At 41.6% G+C, this 16987-nt stretch overlaps 1 protein-coding gene across 1 annotated transcript in view; it reads left to right on the top strand.

Annotated features, from left to right (window-relative positions):
• The window catches only part of LOC148659030 (DNA-binding protein RFX7-like), a 55357-nt gene that overhangs the window by 20006 nt on the left and 18364 nt on the right, over positions 1-16987 (top strand). The window contains exon 2 of the mRNA XM_088640941.1: positions 8376-8409. Within this exon, the coding sequence (XP_088497067.1) occupies positions 8376-8409 (34 nt within the window). The remainder of the gene's footprint in view (positions 1-8375; positions 8410-16987) is intronic.

Below are 16987 nucleotides of genomic sequence, written 5' to 3'. Positions count from 1 at the left end.
ATTTTAATTGAATATATTCTCCTGCTATATTGAAGCCATGGGGCATTGCTGTATCTGTCTTGGCTATTAATTAGCTGATGTACCTTTGTACCCAGTTAAAAAACAAAGAGCTGTATCCAGGTGAATCTTACAGAAGCAATGGTAAGTGGATAGTAATGAAATTTGTAGGCAAGAATGGTGCCTAGTTGTAGTGAACTGGTGCAGCGCTAACATGTATGTGTTAATTAACAAAACTCACCTATTAACTTATTTGACTGAGCTTACACAGGCTGCTAAATATCAATACTGAAATGTGAGCTTTTAAAACTGAGAGACAAGAGAGCCCAACTAAACCTCAGAGGTATGTTCTTATGCCTGGTCCTCTTCAGAAAATCCTTCTTATGTTATACTTATCAATTTAACAGTCCCACCTGAGTGACACACGACAGCCCTGTGCACCTGCAGCCCCTCTGTACAGCAGATCAGGCAGGATAGTGAGAAATGACAACACTCGTTGCACTAAGCAGAACTTAAGGAAGGTTTTAGCAACAATATAGCAGCGATACTTTGTATTCCTGAAGAACAGCGCACTGTCAGAAAATGAGTATTTTTTTCCTAACAAAAAGAATGGAAGTGGAACACCATGGAACAATTAAGGAACACAGTCAGGCTAGCAGTGATGGCCCAGCTGAAGGATAAATTTAATTCAGAAATCAAAGTCAGCAAGTTCATATTTCAACAGCTGTCCCAGCGACTTGGCCTGTGCGGGGGATCGCAGTTCAGTTTGTCCAGGATAGCCAGGGCTTTACGTTAAGAAATAGGATCCATGCTGGATGGAGAACTGAAACAGAGAGGTGTCCTGAATGATAAAATTCCACTAAAGGTGGGAATGATTCAGCTGAATCAAGGGTGGAACAGAAGAATTTGTGGTTACAATAAAGAATCAGGAAAGAGGAAGCACCATCATTAATGCCTTGTTCACTGCTTTTATTTCCTTTGTTTATAGCCTCCTGACATTAAGATTGTCTTCTTCGAATTCCAGAATTGAAACTAAAGGGCTGTGTATTGGCAGGCACACACTGGAATGACTTGTTCTAAATGTCCACAACTGATTGCCGGTGCAGAAATGCCTTTGAATCACTATGAGCATTACCTTACTCTGTATTCCTTATGTTAGGCTGAAAGCCACTTAGGAAAATGTGAAAAGTGTCCTGTTTGAAAATCATCTACAAATGCTCTTTCAGGATAGTGTGGTAGGTTTAGTGGAGTAATGGAAGTGGACTACAACTGGCCGATCCACTTGTCAGACAGTCAGTGAACCCATTGATTCGTTTTGTAGAGGCTTTCACAAGACAGCTCCAGTGGCCATCTGTGTGGATCTCGTGTGTTTTCCCCCTGTTCGTGTGGGTCTTTCTGGCTTGTGTCCGATGACATACAGGCTGGAGTTGATTAGCTATTGTAAATCGTCCCTGGCACCCTGGGCACTGCAAGAGCAGGAATGAGCCTTCAGTCCTGCCTTGTTCCCTACAGTGTCAGGATAGGCTTTAGTTTGCCTCAACCCTCCCCAGGAAAAAAGGTATTTGGTTCCCTCAGATGATTGACCTGACACCGTGTTGTACCTCAACTAGTTTTATCCACAAAATGAATCTTTGTTGGAGATGTAGGCAGTGGCGTAGGGTACGATACATCTGAAAAGAACAAACGAGATTGAGATTTGAGCCAGCTAAGGATGAAGTTCATGGTCATACTTGTTTTTCTAACATTTTGCATGTAATTTAAGAGTGATAAAATGGGTCTTTTGTATGCTTTACAAATCAACTAAAACCTCTGTTCTGTGTCAGTTACAGAATAAGTAATGGTCATGAATACATGTTGTAGGGGATCAGAAATGGGTCACTTTTAAAAAGCTGCATTTCCCAAACAGGATGTCGCCAGACTGAATATTTACACTCTCACCATTTTCCCCCGGAAAGTAGATGTGTGTGGAGAGATCTGTTATCACTACTGAAGTAAGTAAGTGAGTGTTTTTGGCAATTGACATGATATGGAATTGACCTGTAGTTAAATTGTTTTCAGTCTTTCCACTTTAAAGCGCCCTCAAGTTTGTTTCATTGATTTCAAGTGCTTTGTGTTGTATGTTACAAGCACAAGGGGTGGAAATCTGCAGTATCTTATTGTAAGTTTGAGCCAACATGGCACTTGCTCACACCTGTTCTGACGGCTAATCAAAACCGTTTTTCCAAAGTCTGCTTCCATAGGTCATGAACAAGCACACACAGTCAGGTGTGTACCCTGTTAGTCCTTTTTTGTATGGCTATTGTGCAGTGCTGAAGGTTTTTGCATCGGATTATACATTTTTACTGCACTCTCTGATAATGCTAATGTTTTAGGATTGGGTACTGACCACCCATCTTCCTTCTCAAGTGCAGTTTTGCACTTCTAAAATAAAGCATCAAAGAACAACAACCATGGACAGCAGAAGGTGCAGTGCGCGCTGTTAATGACTTGTGCTAATTGAATTTGGTAAGTGCATTGGAATCCACTTCAATCCCTCTAGCCAAGGCAGTGCTCTGCTGGCCGGTGTTAATGGCTGGGGAGTCCTCTGGTTGGAGACAAAGACCTTCAAGTGAAGTTTCACACTTACTACTCTAGCCCAAGGCTTGCCGTCGGCTGCCTGAAATTCAGGTCGCTATTTTTTCACCCCCCCCCAATTCACACTTGAGATTTAAGGCAGCCTACAGCATTCATGCTTGTGACTGAAGAGCTTGCCCAAATTTCAGCAGACTGCTTTTCAGAATGTAACCACAGTAGTACTGAATGGCCAAGTGCTCTGACGTCCTGATGTGACAGTACCTGTACAGCATTGTGAACGAGGTGGATATTTAATTTCTCGCACCATTATTAGTACTATACCTGCCCATATCTTAATTTTACCTGGTTTGACAGATCTCTATGTTAGCTGGGGTGCACTTCCCACTTTCGTTTTTACATCATTCAGTATAAACTCTGAATTACTCTTTTGAAATATTTTATGCTGATAGACTTAAAATGGGTACAATCTGTTAGAATCTCTACCTATTAAATCCTATTAAAGTGCCCAAAACTGTCATTTCTTTATCATTTTGTTTTTCTGGTTTCTAAATGAGTAGCTCTTATTAATGGATTAACCAACAATTTGGTTACATTTAAAGCAAACCAACTGAATGCGGACAGGTTTGAAACTCAGAAACTGGTACCAGGTTAATACCAGAAAGAATTCCCCTTTGCCTTTTTAGGAGCTGAAAGCAAATTTACAAATACGCCCCAAACAGAAAACTGAAATCAAGGGCCTCATGATGAGGAAAACCAGAAAACGGAGTGTTCCAGACTTGGGAACCACTGTGCTGTGATATAGAAAGGGCTGCTGAGATCACTGTGGTTTAGACCATCTCTAGTCCTGTGATTTCTGCCTGCTCCAGGTTAGGAAGGTAGCCTAAGGTTTGGTCAGCCCAGAACTGCCTTTTCCTCACACTTCATACGCTCAAAGATGACCCTGATGACTCATGAAAGATGATGCGCAGGTTTACAATTTCCTCCCCATGCTCTTGTACTAATGTGGACTTCTCAATGGCTACGGTCTCCGTTTTCCTTAAATGAATTTTTGTGCGCACTTTAGAATTTATAGGGCGGGCAATTTTCAGCAGCCTGGAACTGACTATTGTGTAATCATGGTACCAAATAAATTATTTTAAATATATTGATTTGGTCAGGATGTTACTACTCAGTGAATTTAAATATTGTGGTTTGTGAAGCTTCTCTTAGCCTGTATTTTAATGAGAATATTAAATATATATTAGTAACAGTAACAGGGTTTGTTCTCTAAGGTGTCTTTGTATTCGTCTCAAAGCAAGAAGAAATTCAAGTCTGGCAAGAACTGATTCATTTATAATATTGTTCCACTGAGCTCATTGTGTGTTTTCTTGGTCTTAATAAAGTGTACCAGTGTGGTTTTTTAAAGAAGTGTTTCTGATGTGGTGCAGAAGGTTCAGCTCTGCCGTAAAGAAATTAGAAAATTAAATGAGCATGCTGCTTTTCCAGTTAGCCCCCGTCCTTAATCTTTTAAGGGTCCTTTCTCCATGCGTGAGGAGCCTGCAGTTTGTCGGCCGCGGTAGTTTCCTGTGATGTGCGCGTTTCTGCCAGTGCTTGTATTGCTTTGCCTTGGGGCAAGATGTGGTCTCCACCCCAGCCCAGCAGCTGACTGGCCTGGCAGTGCGTGGGGGAAGCTGACTTTCCTTCTTTCTTGCAGAGCTCCGTGAGCGGGCAGGGCAGGGGTGTCCGAGCAGCCGCACCCCAGATCGTTCAGGGTGAGGGCTGCCGATGGACGCGCTTGAAGGCCGCGGTGCCCAAAGGCCCCCTCCCTCCCGAGGATGTCTGTACAACAGAGGAAGAAAGAACTGGACCTGCGCCTCTTTCCAGGGGGGTCATTCAGAGCAGCTTTGATGTTCCAGCCTTCCTGGTCTCTGCTCTGAGCTGCGCCGTTGTGCACAGTTGCTAGGGTTTAGAGTGAGCGAGCAGGCAATCCCCTTTCTCCCCAAGGCGGCCATATTGAGCAGACAGACAGAGAGCAGCCTGGGCTGTCCCTTCCTGCTCACTTGCTGTTTACATTCAGGCCCTGTTCAAGAGTGGGGTGCAGCAGTCTGTGGCTCATACACTGAGATATAAAGCTGCTTTGTAAGCCTAAATCTCTCCCCCAGAAAACTTTTACTTTTAGAAAATGAAATCTTAGCATTTCCTAAGTATTTGATTTATTTGCTCTGAAACCCTGCAATCTGCTTAAGTTGTGGTTCTTTGAAGGTTGGATGGTAATGGTGGAGGAACAGCACAAGGTGAGTGACAGTACACAGGCTGTCCCCTTTGTACCTGGCAGAGCAGTACAGCGCATTTGCAAATGTCAAGGGTGCAGAGCGCAGGAACCTGTTCAAGTGGCTATAAAATGTTTGCAGAAACTTAGTCTGCTTGCTTTTTCAACACCACCCATTTTTCAGAGGAACAATCTGCTTTCTGGTTGCTCTGGATTGCAAGCATATTATTTTTTTGCATTTCCAACAGCTTTGTGCGGAAAATGAATGAAGTAGCACTTGAGGTTTAAATGGGAATGATCAGTTTGTCTGGATTACCTTGACTTGGTTTTGTTGTAAATTGTGAGGACATCAATTAAATAACACAATTTTTGTGCCACAGCTAGTAACATTAGTAAATATTGTTTATCTTGCTTTAGTTAATGTCACCTAAAAATATTTAGTGTATAAAGACACCATATATGTTTTTGTGTAAGCAATTGTTGGTGTGATCTCAATATCAGAGCAGAAACCTGTGTCTCCCCTGGTGTGACAGCATTGTTGATGACACCTCAGTAAGAGGGATGTAAAGCATTCACATGGAAGTAGGGAAGGACAGTTTGATTTTACACATGCTGCCTCAGAGCTCCTGAATCTGGTGTTCCATTCTGAATTGGGGTACCTTCTGTGTGGTGTTTGTGTTTTAGTATGGGTTTTCTAGAGTTTTGTCCCACCTTCCAATGTTGGCCAGGTTAATGGGTGCCCCTTAATTGTCCCCATATGTGAGCATGACCTGTTTGTGATGGACAGCTGTCCCGTCCAGGGTGTAATTCTGCCATGTGCCCTGCACTTTCAAGATAGGCTTGGGGTGGCCCTCACCAGGAATGAATGGGTTTGGCCCTGCTGAGATTTGAATATAAACACATAGTTCTTTGTGGATCATTTATTGCATAAAATATACTTGCTGAATTCATCATTCACCTAAAAGATAACTTTAAAATCTAGTAATTGAGGGAAATCAAAACGGCCCTGTCTTTCACCTGCAATAAGTCTTTAAGAGTTTATTCACCAACCTGACAGCACCAGCAGGAGAACAGGAAGATTAGAAGACAAGATCGACTTAAATTGATTAAACCGTTCAGCTCAACCTGGAAAGCTACAGTAAACAAGGGCGTATTGCTCATTGGTGCTGAAATTAATAAGTAATACACAAATGAGAGATTACAAATCACTAAAAGCTGTTTATTTGTGATCTGCAGGGAAAAGTCGTTTCATTACTTTTTTAAAATGCTAAGTCTTAAAAAAAAAAGAATTCCTATTTCTTTTGAAACAGCTCTGCTTTACAAAAGGTGCTTAAACAGGAGATGTCTTAAAAAAGTCATGAATGATTACCCTGGAGAATAATCCTTGTTCCCAAAATGATTCTTTGTTTGGAAAGGTCAATGAAAAAATGTGTTTCCATTGCTTTTAATCTTTATTTCAAACAAGCAGATTTTCTTTAGGTTAAGTTTTACTGCAGAGCAGTTCTGAACTAGCAATGAGTAAATGGAAGTGGACACCACTTTAAACTGGAATACAGGACTAAGAAACCTTCACAGTGATGCACTGATGCTCCTTAGAGAAACACTGATTATCAGGCCATGAACTGTACTGATATCACCCACTTGTTTAGGAACTTTCATTGCTTTGTGACATTGCCAAGAAGCAGGTTATCAGGGGCTTAATATACTGACTTGAACCAAAGTTTGTAGACTTCTAAAATGTTTAAGAAGCACATCCCACAACAATATGTAGCACAGATATGTGATTCCCTGAGTTTTCATGGGTTTGTGTGATGCTGGAGGTGCATCAGTCCTTAAGCTGCATCAGTGGTTTTGTTTATCTGGGTGTTGATGATGGGGGAAACTCTCAAGCTGTCTCCCTAAATCCCCCTATTTTTTCCTGGCCTTCAACATGTTTAGTCTTACAGGAATTAAAGCCTAGTGTAAATGATTAAAGCTTAGTTAGTTAATTCCCAATCAGATGTTGTCTGTATGACCAAGAAAGAGAGTTTTATTGCTGTTGTGTAATTGCTATTTTGTGTTGGTAAAACAGTCATAACTTGTAAAAATGTGTTACACCTGTCCAACCTCGCATAGCTTTAGTCAATGCTTTTAAAGTGTTATATAACATTGATTTTACTGTCTGTTTTCCTTGAAAAATGATCAGTTTATGTAGAAGTATTTGTTGTGATTTTTGTACTCAAGTTCAACTGTTTAAACATTAAATGGTGTTGTGACTGGGGGGAGAAATCAAGATTTCTGGAAAGCAGTTTAGCATGCAGTTGTTTTATTGTATTTTAGATAGTTATTTAAGTCCCATTAACAAAAGCTGTAAAGGTCATTAAATGCTCTCGATCACCTCAAATGTATTGTTTGTCATTTTGGAAACTGTTCCAGTTCCCATTGCTTTGTGAACATGGCAACCTGCCCTTTTAAACTAATTTACAGCTCACAGCAAATGCTTTAGTTTTTTGTTTTGATTCACAACAATGTTAAAAGTTATCTTGCCAAACTATGGTACCTCTCAGATCTCTACAGGGAGTCTTACAGGATTACCTGATCGAAGAAGAGAATGCCCCAAAACTGATTTCCTACCTTTTCTGGCGGAATCTTTTCCTGTTCAGTTGCTATTTTCGTTTTTATTTTGTCAAGCCTTTTTAAAGAACAGCTAGGTGTCAAAGTAAGAGCTGCACGAACTGATGACCGAATTCACCTCAGACAGTGGGGGGGTATGGGCAGCCTTAGGACTGGGGCTGTTTATGCTTTCACTGCAGAGCACAAAGCAGCCACCCATGAGGTTGTGCTGAGGTAGTGAAACGAAGGAGTCCTCCACTTTTCTGGTTTGTACTGGCAGTTTAGCTGTGGTCCTCCATCACTTTGGGAGTTTCCCCACTCTGCAGTGACCGTCAGCATGGGGACATCAAGAGTCTGTGTAGTAGATCTACTGTAGGAGTGTGATGCCCTGCAGGCTGGGCAGGTAGCACATTGTGTTCTTGTATCCTTGTGTATAACTGTGGCCCTCAGACAACCATTTGAAATTTGATACATTCTCCTGTGTGAACACACTAACCTGCCACAACTGTTCTTCAGGCATTTGGGCCTGAGCCTGATATCAGACCAGCAGCAACTGATTCCACCTTGATCTCTTGCATCTGTGTCTCAGTGAGGCGGCACTTTGTGGTCTGTGCTGAAGGGTCACATTGACTATTCCTAATGTATTTCATTGTCGTTCTGAGACACTACTGCCCTGCCAGCTTTGAATTACCATGGGGCCAGAGGAGATGACTTACAATACCTATTTTTAGATTGAGTATGGTATTATACCGGCTTGTAAAGTTTCTTCTGCTGAGACTCTGAAGGCCCAGCTTGATGTTTAATGCTTTATTTTTGCCGTGTCTCTTTTAACATGTGAGTGCTCTTTGGGTGGGGAGAGGTGATATCTTGTGAAGTTACTGATTATTAATAAACACTGTCTTTAAGTTTGCATAACCGCAACTCTCCACAGTAGTAATTTTCTTCTTTCATTCTTCTCTTTCAGCAAATCCGTACAATCAAAAGTGGAGAACATATTGGTGAGTAATGCTTCAGTTCTTTGGTTCGAAATGTTTACTCTAATGTCAGCCATGAAAGCCCCACAGAAACACCCACTGTGTTTCAGAACAGCACTGTGTCTGCTGTGTGTGTACGGCACACTGTTACACATTCACTCTGAGGCGCGGATGTGGTACTTTAAATGCCTCGATCCACATTCTGCTGTTCTTTCCATCTTGGAATTACTGTTAAATTTATATCCGTGCTCAACAGAAATAATATCTTTGGCGTTTGTCACCACAACATTACGTTTGCCACTTTTTTTTTTGCTAAATGCAAAATTAATTTTCCCTTGCCATGAGGTTTGGGTGACTTTAGACAGAGGCTCGCATCCACTTGAAACAAAACAGCATGAAAGAGGCTAGACGGAAAAAAATGACTGGTGGAAATCTGAAATCTATTACTTGATATTCTACAGGTGGGTAGGTGGTTCTAAAAATTAGTAATACATCACAACCAGAGATGCATACAAAAGAGTCTCAGCATGTCTTTGTGAAGAATATTATTTTGAAGTTGAGACATATCTGGGTGTTGCCACAAGGAACAACAAAGTACAGGTTGATCCTTATTCAGGAAGAGAGAGTAGTTTTGGCTTCCAGTTAAACACAAAAACAGGTCAATATATGCGTGCATATCAGTTATATAGTCATGTTTACAACTTGCACTTCGTGGTCTAACCTTATTTCTTTGGTATTGTTTTAATCAATTTATAGATCATATAAAACACCTCTTCATTACCTTTCATTACACACTTTAATTTGCTTAGTATACACTGCATTACATCTCACTGTGATAGAAATCTCTGCCTTCAGGATATTCTCATCCCTGTTGTGCTGTGTGTTGTGAATGTAAGTTCGCGAAGGTTTTCTTCATGGGATTATAAACCCCAAGAGTTCATTTGTAAATTTCACACAGAACCTTTGAAAGAAATATTCTTGCTAACACTTGGTCCTTTTAGCATTGTTCAACAGCCAGCCTGGCTTTTCTTCTTGGGGGGGGGGGGGGGGATTTGAAACCTTTAATGTGCATGTCTTATTTTGGGGTACACAACCCTCCCAAGATAAAATTCTATTACTGGCATGATGCAGCCAGTAAGATGCTTTACAGCAACGCAATGGTTCAGATCAAAGAGACCGTTTCCCGAAGTGAAAACACCGCTGATGGAAGCGAAGGCCAGTAGATCTTGAGCAGTTAAGGTTAAAAATATAAAAGAACAACTTATTAAAAAAGCTCTTCTCCCCGGATCACCAAAGAAAATGCTTTAGTCAAAGCAGTACTTTCTGAGGAAGAGTTTTACTTCCCTACTCTTGTTATAAATTTATGAAGTACATTTTACTTCTCAGAAAAAAGTCTTGTCCTTAGATTTTTCTGTCCCTTATGTATAGATGCCACGCCATTATATGTTTAGTTATATATTATATTGTAGTGAATTCGGGTTCTCGGGCTTGTGCCCTCCCCTCTCCCGCCCCAGTTCGTCCCTCCACCGCATGGGCGCGAACCCGGGTCTCCGGCGTGGGGGTCTTGTCGGCTGACCTTGCTCAGCCCGGGCGGCCCACATCCCTGTTATGTGCAGGGGTGTATTCGTTTCAATATGTTTAGTAACAGTATTTCTTATATATAGATATCCCTGTGTGTACTTTGTTTTACTGTGCAGGTATGACTTATTCCCCTCCCTTCAAAGCATCACTAAGTCATTCGGCTTGATTTTGTTGAAATTTCTGTCTGTGATATTGGCAGGGCTGCTTGAACGAAAGGAAATGTGTCATGGAAGTACAGTAAACCCTCGATTGAACAGACTGTAAAATCAGAAATACCAGACTTCCTGGCAATAATGGGGAAATATTCAAAGAATAAAACAAAGTAATAAAAAGATACATGTTTAAAATTCAGCAATATCAATGGTGCCCTTAATGGTAGGTCACTTGCTCACGATGTGTGTATTTATAACACTTGAAATAAAGTGTGTTTAGGATTAAATGTCACAAGAACAATTTTCACTGACTCAATTTCAATTGTGAACAAAAAATTCAAAAGATTCAGAAGGCATATATATAGTAAAGTATATATCCCATATAAAAGTGTTTTGTGCTGAAAAAAAAACCCATTCTTGATTAAATGGACACCCCTTCACCACATTAGACTGTTAAGACCAAGGGTTTACTTTAGTTCATGTCCTAAGTACTTCAGATGTAAAGTACTGTATATATGCGACTTGAATAAAGGTAAAACGTCAGGACTGGGAGTCTTAGGCGTGGTAGGTGCTGGAGTCTGTCTGCGAACAGGCTCGACCCCAATGGTCCTGGCTGGCTCTGCTCTGTTATTGGATGTTGCAATGTTACCGGGGTTCTTGCATCAGCATCAAGCATTAATGTTTTATTCGCCAGTTGTATTCCACAAGGGCTCCATTTTTATCACCAAGTTTGTTGTATTTCAGCTCCTCTGGAAGTTTAGAGGAGTAAAAAACAACACAGCTCCTGAAATTTGCATTCCTTGACTTGTTTGTTTGGATTCTCTGCTGCATTTTTTTTTTGTAAGAGGTGCCATTTTCACACCTTTCTTTGCATTTCACTGAAAAGCACGCGCGTTCTTTTTTCCTCACATTTGGCTCAATTAAAGACACAAATCTCTATATGCTTAGGTATTCATTGCTCGAAAATTCAATTTAATATCGGTTATATAGGATTTTAAAATAGCTTTAAATGAATAAACATCACGTTTTGCAAGGGAGCCGGTGAGTCGAAGCTCTTGTACAGATCTAATAGCTCAGAAACGGGATCGGGTGTAGACATGGGATCTCATTTATGTGCAGTGAGCTTTCTGTTTTTAAAAAACAACCAAAACCCACCACGTTTTTTCAGTCTTATTCGGAAAAAAAACATTTGTTTAAAATACATCAGCTTTATTGAAAAGGGGTCTTTTTAGGGCGATATTAGTGTTTGGAGGCGAGTCTGCACAGGAATGCCTTTGAAAGCGAGACTATAGGAATGACTCAGCCCGTAGTGGCAAATCTGTCCACGCTGTGATAAAGAGCCGGTTGTAATGACGGCTTGGTTTCTGAAGTGAACGGCCTGTATGCTGTAGTAAAATGCAATCGGATCACACAGAGGACAGAGGGGGTCCTCTTTTATCCCGGTTTTCAAATTCCCGAAAGCGCAACGTGCATTTGGCAACTGCCTTAGAAGAGCTGAGTGAAACCAGGTCACGTAAGGCTCGTATGTAAACGCGAATATAAACGTGTGTCTTTCCGCATGTTGTCTGGTTTTGTGAAAGCGGGACACGAGGTGTGCGGTTCCTGAAGACGTAGCGCAGGGCGACTGGGGAGCCTTTGTTATCTGCGAGTGCGAGTGGGTGTGTGGTGTCTCTGTTTACTTTTTCTCCCCCCCCCGAGCCTCATCCGGCGCTGTCCTGACCGTTTCAAACGCCGAATCCCGACCGACAGCCAGTAGGCTGCGAGAGGATTACATCGCTTTTATTTACCTTTTTTCCCTCACTACCGCTGCTTAGTGGCTGATAACTTTAGCCATTCATGAGCTTCCGTTCCCCTAGCAACAAACAAGCGAATAGAAAAGATGGGGAAGACGCATCTATTCTTAGAAACCAATTGTAAATGGTGGGGAGATTCAGGGCAAAAATGCACGTTGGCAGTTTGTCAGTTTCGCTCAACTGATGTGCTAGCTCTCCCTCTCCCTGGCTGTCTAAGGGTTAACGGTGGGGCGATTTCTGTTCCAGGGACTCTCCAAGCGCCGAAACAGATCCCCCTGCTTTCCAGACCGTCTGGCTCTCAGAGGTCTCATCCCACAGTCTGTATCAACCACTTAAAAAAGAGCTACTAAATCCGCGTTGCGGCAAATTCAGTCACAATGCAGAGCACGCAGTTGGCTTTTCTGTAAAGACACCACCCTACATTAAATTTATTGCCCCTTTCTTGGTTTGGTAATTTGGCTTTGCAGTTGGTGGGAAGGTGTGAATGACAGGGATATCTTAAAAGACAGCTGTTTAAGTTTTCGAAAATGTAAAAATCTATATTGTTCTCGATGAGTTTAAGTGCGGAATGCCTAATTTTAAAGAAAACAAAAAAAAGCTTTAGGAAAAAGGTTTCATGGTTTCAGTAAAGCATGTACTAATGACATCTAGGACCTAGCATTGAATGCCACATTCCTAATTATGATCTTGCAATTTCACTTATTTGTTTAAAAAATATTTGAAATTAGCCTTTATGTGGCTGTTTCTACTTCTAGCATTTGCTTATCCTAATTTAAGACAAGGCTTTAAAAATGTGTTAATATAAAAGTTCCGTCAAGAGCATTTGCTCATCTTGAATATGTTTCCTAAAGCAAATGATAGAAAACAAAGCTTGTTTACATGGTCTGAACTGTCCGTTTTCCTGGCCTGCGGATTAGGTGTTGCCAGGATTAATGGTACCTCAAATGACACTGAGCTGAGGGGGGCTGCGGTAATTGAGTACGTCTGCCAGCCCCCACCCAGTTTTTCTACGTAAAACTCATTTCACACTGGACAGTAATCCTGAGCTCTTACTAATTGATTTAAAATTCCTCTTCCCTTTTCCTTTATCCTTTGCTGTGTTACTCTGTGCTGCGCGGTTGGAGGAAAAGTAATTGTAAACACAGTACACAGCCAGTTGTCAGGTCACTTAGGTAGAAGTGTATGCGGTGGGTTATGACTTGTAATGAGTCTGTACTGTTACTTTTCCCAGACCTCATGAGTTAGTGTGCTGAGAAGTTCAGTTGGCCTCTGGCTAGTTAATTTCTTGCCCCATGGCAACTACAAAGGAGAGTATAGCTTTGTTTGGAAAATGTATAAAGATCTTCCTTTAAGATTTAAGTACATACTTACACTTTTTAATCCCAGATTTAATCATATCAGTTTTTCATCTTATTGGTTTATAATCTTTTGTCTGTGTTTCACACACACACAAAAAAAAACTGCCCTTTGTAGGGTGATGGTGCAGTTATGAGGCTTTTGTCATCCAGTGATATCCTTCATCCTAACCTATCCTATTTTTCTACTATCAATATACACTGGCATAAGGTTTATGATAAGGTGAAAGCTGGTTGTTTATTTATGGTGAGCACCTAAAGGAAACTGATACAAGTACAAGTTGCCAGCATATCACCCTGCAACTCACAACGGACAGCCCACTGAAGCTCAGCAGGTGTGAGCCTGGTCATCTTTTGGATGAGACATAAAACCAAGGTCCTGACTCTCTGTGTTCATTAAAAATCCCAGGGTGTTTCTCAAAAAGAGTAGGGGTATTTGGTCAAAACCTGGCGTCCTGGTCAAATTTTCCATTGGCCTTTGCCAGTTGTGGCCTTGTAATAATCCCCATCTCTGAACTGGCTTCATCACTCTTCTCTGCTCCCCACTGAGAGGTGGTGTGTGGTGAGAGTACTATAATAATAATAATAATAATAATAATAATAATAACAATAATAATAGCCGACACTTATATAGTGCTTTTTCTGGACACTCCACTCAAAGCGCTTTACAGGTAATGGGGACTCCCCTCAGGACCTCGGTTTTACGTCATCCGAAGGATGGTGCCTGTTTACAGTAAAGCGTCCCCGTCGCTATACTGGGGCATTAGGACCCACGTAGACCGCAGGGTGAGCGCCCCCTGCTGGCCCCACTAACACCTCTTCCAGCAGCAACCTTAGTTTTTCCCAGGAGGTCTCCCATCCAGGTACTGACCAGGCTCACACCTGCTTAGCTTCAGTGGGTTGCCAGTTGTGAGTTACAGGGTGATATGGCTGGTGATATGGCCAGGTGGGGCTACATACTGGTGGTGGAGGGGAGTCCCCATTACTTGTAAAGCACTTTGGGTGGAGTGTCCAGAAAAGCGCTATATAAGTATAAGGAATTATTATTAAGTTCACTGGAGGTATGAGTAAAAAGGTAATAATGTTTTGGTTTAGCGGCAGGGACGCTGTCCCATTCCTCTTGTAGATCCTGGACAGGTGTGTGCCTGTTTGCTGGCCTCTCTAGATGCTACATTGATGTTCAGCGGGGCTCAAGTTTTGCGGATAGGGGCATCCTTGGCACAGCTCTCACAGTTCGTATCTTGCAAGAAAACCAGTGTGTTTTTCAGTTATCCAGCTGGGTAATTGTCAAGTCCGGATGAGTAATCAGAAGGGCATCAAGTGAGATCCCAAGACTTGATTGGTGTAGTACGGTGTGGTCAGTCGGTGGCCATCGGTTACCACAAGTGGAGTTCAGGAGCGACTAGATGCTTCCGCACGGTCCACCACATTTGGACCTCCCCATTGATCTTGGCAACCCCCCAATCTCCCAGATTCTGGCCTCTCACTGATGGACGGTGTTGGTTGTAATGTTTTCCCAGAATAGTTGGCTGGGAGCACCTCCGATGGCAAGCTCGCTGTGAGCTCGGCAAGATACCACTTAATCAGTTAGAATTAGTAGCTCTATTCAGTGCACATTTATGTCTGTGTTTTCACCAGGCTCAGTGTAATCCTGCAGGTTACATCTCATCACCTGTGCCCAAACACAGATTTAGGGTTTGTACAGCAGTCAATCACTTGAGTTTAAAACAGGACAGTCATATGCGGTTAATTCATCAAAATGATGCTGGAAACATTCAATTAGTATTAAGAAAATCATATTGTGTTTTTATGATTGGCTGTATTTTTTACTTACTGTACCTGTACAAGTGTTCTTTTTTTGAAAGGAATGTAAATGCTCTGAATTTTAATCAGCCCTAGATAAGGGTGTTGAAGGTGCGGAGTGCTGCTGCTGAAGTTTCACTTCATTTCTGGTGGTAGGGCTGCTGGAGGCGGTACCATTGATGGGGTTCGGGGAAAAACATCTTAGTTTACCTTTAATTTACCTTTAATAATGAGATCTGCATTATTAAAGTGATAATTTAATCATATTTCAAAAGTAACAATCACTCAGCATTAGCAAATAAGAAGCAGAAGTATCTGAAATGTGCTGAAAATTGAATAGCTTTCAGTTTAATCCTTCATTTCAGGAGACCGCCTCATTTTGCCTTTACTCACAATCCTCTTTAACTTAAATATCAGAGAGGAATAAACCTGGTGTTTGTGCGCGTACAATATTTTTTGAGTATTGACATACACGTGAAATTATCAAAATTGTAAGGTTATTTTGTCAAAAACGTAAACAAACTGTGGGCATTAACCCCGGCAAGTTTGTGTTTACCAGCATAATATGGTGTTGCTGCACCACTCTTCCTAAAAATACAGACTGCATGTTTTATTTTCCCAGCCCAGTGTAGCAGAGTTATGCCTGGAGCTAAAGTCTCTCGCCTGTTTCCCTTCTACTCCAGCAGAATTTAAATTATTCCTGCTCCTCCCCTCATCTTCCATATTCTCTTTGAAGCTCAGAGTTGGAAAGGCTTTTCAGTGTTTGTAGCTCAGGGCCCGACTATTCACTTTCTGAGTTTTAACAAGCACCAACCATGGCTTCTGGTGGAGAGAGAGGTTTTGAGATTTACGGTTGCATGGTGTTTTTTGTGTGTGTGTGTGCATGCCTGCTTGTCTTTCTTGTTTTGCTGTGTTTCATAGTGGCGCAATGCGCAGGTGGAGCTGGTGTTCTCTCTCGTGAACTGAGCGGGCGGGTACCTCTGGGCTGCAGCTGGACCCTGACCCTCTCAATCAGACACATTTCCTGGGAGCGTCGAGACATGAGCTTGCCGTATCATGAGCCCCACCTTCATCTGAAAATTATCTATACATTTCTTTTTTGCTCTCTGCAGTATCCCCTGCCTCTTCAGTTTGAACAACCTTCTCCACCCAGTGAGTCTATGATGCAACACTTCGATTTGTGAGATGTGAAGAATGTTGACTTTCTATATAACAGATTTGCACTGTCTGTACTATTGTGCTTGAAAACATTTTCTAAATGATATACCCGTTTTCTCCTTCTTCACAAGCACCAAACAATTAATCTATACTTTTTTTCCATTTGCTTTCCATCTGACTTAATCTTGTCCCTGTAGTATACTGAACACAGTTGCAAAATTGTCATGTTTTCTGCTATAGATTAGAAGTTTTAATTTTTAGTACTTTTTTATGTTCGCTCTGTTTATTCCTTTTTAGTTTTAACATGACATTAAAGATCAAATCCTGCATCCCTCTTTCCCCCCGGTGCTTCTCAGACAATCTTAGGAATGCCATACTTTATGAAGACTTGACTTCTGGATTTTGGAATTGTGAAGTGAAACAGCGATACACCCCTTCATATTTTAAAGGTGAATTTAGCCAGGCTTCGTGGATTATTAAAGGAAGAATAATAGAGCAGTCTGCTGTCTGAGGGGTTGAATGACATTCTCTGCCAGAAATCCCACAGAATTGCATCTGCACACAGTTGAGGACTGGGCCAAAATGGGGAGTAAATAGCAAGATGATAACAGTGTTACAAATGGAGTATTTCTCTCTCTTTTTTCCTTAATCTCCTGTTTCCATCCATAATCTCATTTTCAAGACCGTCCTTGTTCCTCCCTGACTCTTCCCAGGGCTTGCAGGGTGTGTCGGATTGATGAAGGCAGCATCTTGTCTGCGC

The sequence above is a fragment of the Lepisosteus platostomus genome, chromosome 7 (assembly GCF_059453375.1).
Source record: "Lepisosteus platostomus isolate fLepPlt1 chromosome 7, fLepPlt1.hap1, whole genome shotgun sequence".
Taxonomy (NCBI): Eukaryota; Metazoa; Chordata; class Actinopteri; order Semionotiformes; family Lepisosteidae; genus Lepisosteus; species Lepisosteus platostomus.
Note: the sequence above shows the minus strand (reverse complement) of the source record. Positions and strands in the feature narration are given on the sequence as shown.